This window comes from Lepus europaeus, chromosome 9 (genome assembly GCF_033115175.1).
Source record: "Lepus europaeus isolate LE1 chromosome 9, mLepTim1.pri, whole genome shotgun sequence".
In the NCBI taxonomy this organism is placed as follows: Eukaryota; Metazoa; Chordata; class Mammalia; order Lagomorpha; family Leporidae; genus Lepus; species Lepus europaeus.
Window position 1 is genome coordinate 108,864,650 of NC_084835.1, and position 12,025 is coordinate 108,876,674.

The 12,025-nt window shown below is 41.9% G+C and overlaps 1 protein-coding gene across 1 annotated transcript in view; it reads left to right on the forward strand.

The window, feature by feature from the left end:
- Positions 1-12,025, forward strand: part of CDH20 (cadherin 20) — a 236,552-nt gene that overhangs the window by 177,521 nt on the left and 47,006 nt on the right. Inside the window, exons 2-3 of the mRNA XM_062200291.1 lie at positions 2,540-2,935; positions 10,366-10,660. Coding sequence (XP_062056275.1) covers positions 2,690-2,935; positions 10,366-10,660 — 541 coding nt within the window. The 5' untranslated portion in view covers positions 2,540-2,689. The remainder of the gene's footprint in view (positions 1-2,539; positions 2,936-10,365; positions 10,661-12,025) is intronic.

Below are 12,025 nucleotides of genomic sequence, written 5' to 3' on the forward strand. Positions count from 1 at the left end.
CAAAGCCGCTTTTGTACGTATTCAGTGAAAGGGAAGAAAATGAGAACTTTGCTCTAGCATGTAGGAGGCCAAAGTGGGCAAGAGAGGGAGATGAAAGCTGAAGCGACTGAACCGCCTACAAAATATTCATCGCAAAGCTTCCAACGAAAGCTTTCTTGCTTGAGCTCTTCAGATAACACCTATAGGTGTAAAGATTGGGGGTTTAATTGGCAAGAATGCACGCCCTGGCTTGAAAGAAATGGGAAAAATAAGGACTACCATAATAATTTCCTCTATTCTGTCCATAAAACTTAGCCAGTGAAATCAGGATAGAGGACATTCTCACATTCCGCCCCCCCCCCCCACACACACACACACACATGTGCATGCACAGTTCTCTCCAAAGCAAGCTCCTAAAACTAGCCAGAGGGAAGAGCTGACATACACACGTAGGCAAAAACATACTTGTATGAAACACAGACATTAAAGGAAACAGAACATATACAGAATTATAGGTATAGATCTTTGACAAATGTAATCTATGAAAGAATTTTCTCAACTATTGAAGAATTTTCCTCAGGAGAAAAAAACACTATTTGGTATAACAGAACTAGGATGAGCCAGAATCCACTACCAACTAGTTGTTATCACAGATGTAGAAATCTGTGAAATAATAGACATTACAAATGTTTTCAGAATTTTTCTTCCAAAAGAGCCCATGAAATATACATTTCAGGATCAAGTTCACAATTTTTACATAGAATCTATATATACTTTACATGACTATTAAAATGCCATTTGACACCTTAGTCATTTACAAAGCATTTTTCCTGCATTATCCTATCAGATCCTCATGACAGTTCAGTGAGGTATGTGGGAGAATTATTGTCCCTGTTAATGAATGAGAAATTTAAGGTTTATAAAATAAACGAAACAGAGATCACGAGGATAGAATCAGGAACCAAACCATCTCCCAGACTAATGCTCATTGAGGAATTATAGATAAGTTTGTGTCATCTAATATGTGGAATATTCTCTTGGTGGTTTACCCATCACAATTTTCTGGCAATAGCTTTTTTGGAGGTGCTAATACTATACGGGAATGCAAATATTTGATAACTTACCTTCCAGCAGCCCCACTGTTCTTTATTAACAAATACATCACCCTACTACATACGGTACACTTGATTTGCTTGTTCTTATCAATCAATCTGCCTTTAAAGATAGAACTGGTGAGAGGCAGAGCCTCTTGTTATGTTAGAATTCTATAGTCTCCTCCAGCTTTTTCCTCTTTATCAGTTCTCACTGAAGTGATTTCTTACAAAAATGAAATGACATACTACATGAAATGATTATATTTTTAAAATTCTTTTGTACATTTCCATAGTGAGTATTTGAGAGGTAGCCAAAATCAGTTCTGATGATGACAAGTGGGAGGTAATAATCAAGTTAGCCTCAGCGTGCTCCTTTTAACCCACTTGTAAAAATGGAGCATTATTTAGCTGCATGAATCTGAAATACTCAAATACACACATTTGTTCTGAAAGATGACAGCAGTTCTTCAAATTAACAGCAAAAATATTAAGCCACAGAAAGCATTCTGGTTGTTTTGACTGAGCAGTTTCAGTGCTATGTCACCTCATTTAAGCCTAGCCCAGTAAAGGAAGAGAAGGTTGATGAGGTCATAGCCCAGAGTGAGGTCACCAGCTAAATCTGACTTTAGAGCAACAAAAGAAGTTTGATGAGAAGGCGTCCTTGGGAAAGACGTTAACATCCCTTTGCCTGAAAGAGTCCTTCAGGTCAGGAAGGGGAATTTTTGGCTAGACTCTTAGCTAGCTCACAGTGGCGTGTGACTAATGGCACTTTAAAGTCTGCTGTGAAGGACAGAATAACTAAATGACCATTCAAATCCCAGAAAGGTCACACTAGCAGCCCCTATAAGTGCTTCAAACAAAAGCAGTAGAGTGTGAAACTTGAATTCTACCATGAGCTCAGAGAATGATTAAAACCAGAAGTGATCCATGACTGTTTAAAAATGAAGTCCAAAATTCCTAGCTTTGACAGTAAAAGGGGGAGGCACAGAATAATTTTGAGTAACCAAAAAAAAAAGTTTGATTTTGTTATTTTAATAAGCCAAGAAAAACAATTAGGCTAATGAAAATACTAGTTACTAGCTGTAAATTTTGTAAACAAATACTGTTTTTAGGTGTTCAGGAGACTGTCTGATGATAAATATTTCAAAAAGCACACTATTAATTTAATCCAGTCAATAATATAGCATAACTCTGCATCTAAGCTACCACTGAGAAGAAATTTATTCACTAGTTTTATTCTCACTGAATCCATATCCAAATGTTTGGGTTTGAATACAGCAAGATAAGTTGTCTTCTTTGCATCAAAATATCACGTATGACCCAAACATTCATAAAGCAATAATCTTTTATGACTTTTTAATTCAATGAACAGAAATCTGGATATTTACTGACATTTCTTGAAAACTTGGGACTAGCCCCCAGGAAAGAATTGGACATTATCACACTATGTTTCCTTAATTTCACAGGAAGTCAACTTCAAGCAGATTGACTTGACTTGGATCATATTTGAGGAGCATAAGTGTCCCATAAACTGGGTTTTTTCTTAATTTGGAAAATACTCAAGTGTTCCAGTGGCTTATCATCCTATACTTTACTTTTAAAAACCTGGCAATCCCATGCGGACTTCTGGTAGGATGAGCAATGCAAAGAGCTGGCTTGGACTCGGCATGTCCTTGTACTTCTGGGGATTGATGGACCTAATGACCGCCGTTCTGTCAGGCACCCCAACACCTCGAGGCGAATTGGAAGTTCTCCTGTCAGACAAGTCACAGTCACATCAACGAACCAAGAGAAGCTGGGTTTGGAACCAGTTTTTCGTCTTGGAAGAGTATACTGGCACCGATCCTTTGTATGTTGGCAAGGTAAGAAGTGCCCAGTTAGGAAGACAAATGATCAGGGTATTGGATATTGAAATTGGATGTGAATATGAATTGAGTCTGAATGCTTACCTAACCCATGTCTGAGGCCTGAAAATAATTTTAACTGGTGGCATATTACTTGACACCTAGGTAAAATATCACTTCTGCTTTATCAGATACCTGTCAGAAAGGAAAAGATTTGTCTCGTTGTCTTTTGCCTCTGTTCTATGTGGGAAAATCTAAGATTAGGTTTTTGAGAAAAAGTCTGACCCTGCAAACGCTATTTAAGCCCCAAAAGCAGCAGCAGCTCGTTTTTGGGAATAACTTACAGGATGACGAAGAAAGAAACTGGGAAATGCAAGAAGGAAGCAGTGGATTTTTGCTTCGTATTTTTTTTTTTTCAAAGCATTTCCAAAGGTACTGCCTAAGGCCCAAATTTAATGGCAAAAAAATAATAATAATAGTAAATAAAACATTCTTCATTTCAGAAAATCCTAGCATGTAATTCAGGATAGTTGGAGACTATAAATTTATAAATTTTATATTCCAACTCCCTTGATTCACCTATCATCATTTCCTTTTTAATCCGGGCTTTTTCCTGTGTTTACTTTATTTGGATGTTAATCAGAGACCATTTTGTGAAAGCAACCAAGTGAGAGAGACTAGGAGACAAACAACTAATTAGAAAATAAATAATTCATCCAAATGATAACTTAAACACTTGTTTAGTACAGAGGCTAAGAGCGTGGGTTTCAGATCCCAGTACTCATGAGATCAAAGCCTAGCACTGCCGGTTACTACCAGGATGATCATCGACATGTCACCCAGCCCCGTGGGCCTCTGCATCCTCAATTGTTGAATGGGAGAATGAGAGCTCAGCTGCTTCAGATGAGCTGTCTACATAAGCTCTTTCTGCAACTCCAACTCACTTCCTAGCACAGTTGTCTGATTTTTGTCCCCAGCACTGCCCTAGAGCTGTGTGCACCACTGCGCAGGACCACCCTCCTCCCGATGCAATGCCTTCCCTTTGTGGACCTCCCAACTGCAGCCCTGGCTGCTGCTGTTGGGGCTCTCCTCTCTCAGTGCCATGACACCACAATCCCATTTTCCCTCCTTTTTTCTCAGCCACATATGCTAGTCCTCTCCTTCCTGTCAGCTTCACCCCCCGCCCCCCATCCACACTGGTGGCCTCAGTAGCTCTTTGGTGAGAGATGGTTTTAAACACCATCTCTATGCCAATAAGTGCAAACCCTTCATCTCCAGTTGGACCATTGATCTAAGCTTCAGACTCAGGGATTCCACCGCACATGTGCTATCTCCACAGGCCTTTCAAATGTAGTGTGGTACAAAACTCTTGGTTTTCATCCTAAACCAAGTCTGTCCTAGTCTTGCCTAACTTAGGATTGCCATCACCCAGTTCCTAAAACCAAAGATCTGGTCATCATACTTTCCTTTCTTTTCCTCCCTTATTCTGTCCACCTGCAAATTCTGTCATCCCTGTGCCAAAATAAATCCCAAATCCTTCATCTCTCTCATCTCCACCTCCACCATTATCTCTCAGTAGAAAATACTAGCCTCCTAATCGGTTTCCTCATGTCCATACCACTTCCTTCTAGCCTGTTCTCCACTCAGGATCTCTGAAAAAAGTAAACCAGGTCACATCGCATCTCCACCCGAGTGCCTTCAGTGTCCCATTATGTGCTGAGCTCTCCAACCACCTACCCACAGCTTACTGACCCAGCCTGCCTCCTAGTGTCCACCACTTTCCTGTTTTTTTCCCAGGGGTATGGTCTCCTTGTAGCTAGGTTCCCACAGTAACAGCAGCAGTAGCTGTATAGAGTTCATTATGGGAATTTAGCAGCTCTGCAATGTTTATACAACACAGCTGAAAACCCCTCTGAGTTTTCTTTCACACTCCTTGTTTTGTCTCTTTTATCCTTCAGGTACTATCAGTCTTTGTGCCTGTCAATACTTTCTTGCCAGTTTCTCACCAAGTCACCGCTTCCTCTCCAGCTCCATCATGGCCATGATCCTCTGCTCCCTCATGACTAGGTTAACTAAGCAGCTGCTGCCTGTGAACCTGGCGAGAAACTCTTCCCATCCCCCATCCGGGGCTTGAGATAGTCATCACCTCAGAGCACCCTTTCCATCATGTTGCTCCCCTAATGACGGTGGAAGAACTTCCTCCCACCTCATCCAACCTTCTCTCCCGTCTCTCAAATCAGGGCCTCACCCCCACCAGGACGGATCCCCTTACTGGCCCTGACATGCCGACCACAGGGATTGTCCCTGCCCCAGATGTGCGCCATACCGCTGCCCTGCCAAGGGCATGCTGCACCTCCTGTCTTGAACCACATTTAAGTTTCTCAAGGTCCCAGGTGAAAAACCTCCTTTATCGTGAACACAATTTCCATCTGCCCAAAATGCAAAGGCTTCTGGCTTCTTAGTATCTGTAAAACATTTCTTCTACCTAGACATCCGTGCCTTCTGCTTATTAAAGTTTAAGGAAAGAATATGTTTGTATTCAATAATTGCTTTCCGTGCTTGTACAATTTAAGACTCTCTTCCCTCCTCCTCAGGGGAATGCTATTTATACTTCCCAGACACTGAGGTGACCTCCCAGCACAGAAGTGACCACACCACAGTGCAGAAAGACTGTAGTCCGTGTTGTATTTGACTCCCACAGGACTGTGCTACTCACATTCATGTACTGCTGATCATTCAACCAGTGTAACAATGCTATAAGTGCGATTAGCTTAGGGAACTAGGCTCAGGGAGATAAAGTTCATATCCAAAATCATACCAAAGGTGGCAGGTAAAGCCCAGATGGAAATATCCACTCCTCTTACACTGAAGCCATCGACCTTCTTTTTCATTGCCTTGCTGTGGCCACTGACATTAGGCGTCACTGAGGACACACAGAAGAGTGGTGGTGAGGTGGGCTCAGGAATCTAACAGAGACTGTTTCCCAAACCCTTAATCTCTGACATGGGGGAGTACTGAGCTGTGTAGCACTCTCTAGTACTCACAGTTAGTGCTCACCTTCTAATTACTACATCCCATGACATGGTACACCTATGTATCTCAACAGTAACACACCAGCAACCAGTGAAGGCGACTGTGAGAACTATGAGAAGATAGTTACATCCACTTAGTCAAGAACTTTGCCTCTTCACTTTCTTTCAAAAGAGAATTCACCCAACTCTCACCCTCCTTACCCCAGGGCCATTCACCTGGCACCTTGAGCTCTGGAAGATGTCTGTTTAGAGAGCCTACCAGAGTATTTGCTTATTTCAAAAAGGAGTTTAGCAACAATTATCAGCTGTAATTGGTATGACCTTATAAAATCCACACTGGGCTTTCCAGGGACAAGGAAGTGTCACGTTACAGTGAGATTCTATTGACATACGCAAAGAGGGGGGATGCACAGAGCTTGTGCCTGTGCACGAATCTGTGGTCCAAATGATGCTGAGGTTAATAACTACACAGACACTGGCTAACCACAAACTGTAGGCACTTATTACATGTCCAGAACTGCATGACACACTCTGAAAAATGATAAAAGGAATGAAAACTACCCATTTTGTTTCCAAAATCCTAAATCAAGTAAAGTTTTTCAGAATCTGCACATAATTCTCATCATTTACTATTACTTTAGCTGAATAAAAGAAAAACTAAAGAGTTACTAGGGTAAGTAAGATATTCACCTATCTTATTGTGTCCAGGAGATTTGGGGGTAGGGGGTATGTTTTCCCAAGATTTACATAGATATGTGCTGCCAACCCAACTCCAGAAAACTCCCTTGCTTCCTCTGAATAGCTGCTGTTCAGTCAGTGTTGGTTGGATTAAATATGGATAAACACGAAACACATTTTTATTACACTGCCAATTTACTGAGTGACTTAGAGAAAAGCTGTTAATGTCTCTTCTCTGCAGTTTTCACTACCAAATGTGTATTCCATGGCTGGTAAACCCGAGTATTAAATATGCATTACTCTGTGTGTTATTCAGCTGGTGTCTCTCAAACCCACATTCACCTTTCCATACTCCACATTGTGATCTGGGGTTGAGACTCTGTAAATGGCATTTTTTTTCTTTCTCCTGTCGACTCTCCATTGGTTTCTGCCTTTAGAATGCACTAGAGAGAGGCAAAAAGAGAGGAGGATGAAGAGGGACTTGTTGCTTTTATTCTGCTGGCAGACAGTTCTGGTTGGTGGCCTTTTCTCACACTCACAGCCCCAGCCCAGCCTCTCAGGAATTACTAGCAGCAGCAGACAGCACGTCTATAGGACCTATGGTGGGGAAAGTAGACCCAGTACCAGTGGCAGACTCCTCAGAGGTCTCAGGTCCAGCCTTGAGGACCCTACACACACAATTAGATGCCAAGAGCCCAGACCTCTGTCCCCTGCTCCTTCCTCCAGGAGGTCCTGGCTGCTTCCTGCAATGTTGTCTCTCTGGTTCCTCAGTGTGTCTCTTTTGCCTTTTCAGTCCTCCACGCTAAATTATGTCTGTTAAAATAACATGTAAGTGTTGTCCCCAGATGAGATCCTGAACTTAGACAATCATATTCCTCCAAAATCAGTTCTGTATACACAGATCCTGGTCTCTTCCTATCCATAATAGGCCCTTTTTTTGTTTTTGTTTTTGTTTTTTAAGATTTATTTATTTTACTTGAAAGTCACAGTTACATAGAGAGAGAAGAGGCAGAGAGAGAGAGAGAGAGAGGTCTCCCATCCATTGGTTCACACCCCAATTGGCCGCAATGGCTGGAGCTGCACCAATATGAAGCCAGGAGCCAGGACTTCTTCCGGGTCTCCCATAAAGATGTAGCGGCCCAAGCACTTGGGCCATCTTCTACTGCTTTCCCAGGCCATTGCAGAGAGCTGGATCAGAAGTACAGCAGCGGGGTCTTGAACCGGTGCGCATATGGAATGCTGCCACTGCAGGCGGCAGCTTTACTGGCTACACCACAGCGCTGGCCCCCCATAATAGGCCTATACACACACTGTTATTACAAACATATTATGTACAGGATCTTCAAAAGTTTATGGGAAGTGCGTAATTGTGAAAAAAAAAAAAAACTATGCAGGGATTTCAAAAACTTTTTGTACCAAAATAAATTTATCTGTTAATTCTACTTTCTGTTAACTTATGGGAGTACCCTTGTCAATGTAAACTCACACAAACACTTCTATGTATTTCTCTCAATTTATAAAATATCCTGAGATCTTTGCACTCCCAATCCCATTCCTCTGCCTGGGAACACAGTTCCAAATGCAGTGGATTTTCCTTTCTTTGTGCCCAGGTCCAGATGAAATGGCTTTCTATTCTACACATTAAGAACTGAGTATCTCTCCTTTTTTAACTGTGTAAATAAAAGATTTGAGCTAGAAAGAGGTTCAGGGGGCATCCAAGTGTCTGTCTGCACAGATGCAAAGGAAGGAGAGACACGAGGGAGAGACAGGACAGCCACAGAGAAAGGGAGGGGTCTGTTACGAAGAGGAAGAAGCCAGGAACTGCAAACAGGCTGATTTTGGAAGAATATAATTATATAAGTTCAGGATCTTGTCTGGGAACAACACTTAGATGTTATTTTTAACAGTGAGAATTTAGTATGGATGGCTGAAAAGGCAAAGGGAAACACTGAGGAACCAGAGACAACAAAGTAGGAATCAGCCAGGGCCCTCTAATAGCAGGAACTGGGGACAGAGGTTGGGGCTTTTGGCATCTATGTGTGCCCAGTAATAAAGATGATAATACTGTATGCAAAATGGAGAAATGTGAGAACTTTATATTCTAAAGAATAAGTAGTATGGAAAAAAACAGAGGGGTTTTTTTGTTTGTTTGTCTGTTTATTTGTTTTGGCAGTTTTTGTTCCTTGCTTTCTCTTCCCTAGACAAGACACAGCTGAGTTCCTCCAGGTAGCCAACTTGTTGCCTGTGTGATCTAGCCAGGAGTCAGTATGAGATCAGCTCAAAGCCAGCACCACCTCCAGACCCATGCCTGTGTGAGGATGCTATAAATACATTCTCAGGTGTCATCTTGGCGTCCAGGCTGTTTAAACTTCAGTAACACTGCTCCACAAATGACGCAGACAGCCTTCGTCAGCTTCTTCTGTTAGGGTCTCTGTTTAACACAAATGCCAGCAGGTTGTTCTTGCCTTCTCTGCTTCACCCATGGAGGGCTGGGGGAGCAGAAAAGTGCTGACGTGTTAACACCCCCTTTCTCCATGCACATGGATCATCATCACAACTGGCTCCACTTAAAGCACTGTGGGACAGGCATGGTGCTCAGGGCCTTACATACATTAATTGCTAATGAGCCCAACAACCTTCAAAGTGAAGATTACTGTTGTTTTCCACATTTATATTATGAGAAAATTAGGGGTTATGAATAATTTGTCAAGGGCACTCAATTTGTAACTGACATGGATAGTGTTCAAGCCAGATACTTAGGGCCTCAGTGCCCTAAGTTGTCTGTTTCATAAACTGATCTCATGAACTGCATTACTGAACTATGATGCAAGGTTCAACAGTAGAGTTGGCGGTAGCTCCCTTTAGAATGAGACTGTTACCTACAGAATATCACAAAATTCCAGGGATTTCATCTACAATTAGTTATTGAAATTACATTCTCTAGACCTGAGTTTAAAGTTCTTGAACTCCCTTGGAAAGTAAGTGTAACAATCTGGGAAAGAATGTAACAATATGGGTGGGCAGATAAAAATATATCCCTAACTCAATGATGTACAAATAGTTTTGAGAGACTCAGTTATGACCCCAAGAATCATTCCGACCAAGAGGAGAGATACAGTGGTGTAAACAATAAAGACTAGCAGCTAAATTCCATGTGACGCCTGAAACATAAGCAAGCAGAATCCTACTGAACAAAGCTGAGTTGCCACAGAGCCTGGAGGCCACTTAGACTTCTCACTGCAGTGGCCTTGGCCTGCTCCTGAATCACTTGGTCAGCAAAAAGCACCAGCTTGAACCATCATTTTAAAAAATGTGTGTTCCTCAAATTCATTTTAGCAATTTTTTTATTTAAGATGTTTAGGTTTGTCTATTTTATCTTTTCTAAAATTGAAAGGCTGATTTCTTCCTTGTTAGACTTGCTCCTATTCCCACACTGGGAAGCCACACTTTCCAGAGCTTCTGTTTTCTATACTTCTCAGGGAGAGGAATTTAAAAAAAAAAATAATAGTAAGTTCTGTGATGTGGAAAGACTTTATTTATTCATCAACTCGTATTTACTCTTTCATACAATCCTGTTTAATGCATACTAGTTCTTTGTAGTAGACTTTTTAAACATCTGAGTGAAAAAAACATATTTCTGTGTTGAAGAGAGGACATAAATTGGCATCCAACTGAAAATCAATTTATTTCCAACACTTGATCATACCCACAATGAGATTTTGGTGCTTTTTTTCTCAGCTGCATTCAGACATGGACAGAGGAGATGGATCCATTAAATACATCCTCTCAGGAGAAGGCGCCGGCATTGTGTTTACCATTGATGACACTACTGGTGATATCCACGCCATTCAGAGGCTCGACCGAGAGGAAAGAGCCCAGTACACCCTAAGGGCTCAAGCCCTGGACAGGAGGACAGGCCGGCCAATGGAACCAGAATCAGAGTTCATCATCAAAATCCAAGACATCAATGACAATGAGCCCAAGTTCCTGGATGGACCTTATGTTGCCACTGTGCCAGAGATGTCACCAGTGGGTAAGGTGGTGATTCACTGATTCTAACCACAGTCGTTGCCCTAGAGGATACACCCCTACATAGATGCAGAGAGGGGAAGAAGTGTGCAAAATAGCTCACAAATCACAAAACTCCACCAGAAATGACAACCAGGTTTCAGCAGACAAAAAGCTGCTTAGATGTTGGAATCAGCCACAGTAAATAATAATAGTCCCAAGACTGTCTTACAGCTCTGATTTTTGAAGGAAAAAAAAAACTAAAGAAGAAAAAGAGATACTGCTTTATTCATAATAGACAGATAATGTTTGATTCATAAGGGAGAGTAATTTGAGTCTTATCAAACAGCAACGAAGAGCCTAAAGGCTGTGTTGTACTTACTGATTATTGTGAATCTAAAACACAGGGCAGGCATTTGGCACATTGGCTGAGTTGCCACCTGGGATACCTGTGTCCCATGTTTGGGTGCCTTGTTTGAGCCTCAGTTTGTCCACTTCCAAACCAGCTTCCTGCTCATGCATATTCTGGGGAACAGCAGGTAACAGCTCAGGAGCTTGGGTTCTTGCCACATGGCAGACCTGGATAAAGTTACGGGCTCCTGACTTTGGCCTGTCCGAGCCCCAGGTGTTGTGGGCATTTGGGAGGTAGACAGGGGGATGGAGAATCCTTCTCTGTCTCTTTATCTCTCTGCCTTTCGGGAAATTTTAAGATTAGAAATTTAAGATTAGAAATGTGCAAGGGGATTCCAATACAATCCCATCAAGGTGGCATGTACCAATGCCATCTCACTAGACCAAGTGATCAATTTCAGTTCACAATTGATCATAATGATAGGTCTAAGAGTCAAAGGGATCACATAAACAAGACAAGTGTCTGCTAATACTAACTGATAGAAAGCGGGATACACAGCAGACTCATAGAATGGCAGATGTCCTAAACAGCACTCTGGCCTCAGAATCAGCACTTAAGGCATTCGGATCTAGCTGAAGAGCCCATGAGAGTATTTTAGGCATGGAAAGCCAAGACACTTTGGCAAAAAAAAAAAAAGCCTAAATGAAAGATCTCTGCGAGTGAGATCCCAGTAGAAAGAACGGGCCATCAAAGAAAGAGGTACCTTTCTCTGAAGGGAGGAGAGAGCTTCCACTTTGACTATGACCTTGTCTAAATAAGATCGAAGTCGGCGAACTCAAAAGGCTTCCATAGCCTTGACAACTCATGACTAGAGCCTAGGGAGATTCCTGACGCCATAAACAAGAATGTCAACTTGTTAAGTCAACAACAGGGAGTCACTGTGCACTTACTCCTCATGTAGGATCTCTGTCCTTAATGTGTTGTACAATGTGAATTAATGCTATAACTAGTACTCAAACAGTACTTTACACTTTGTGT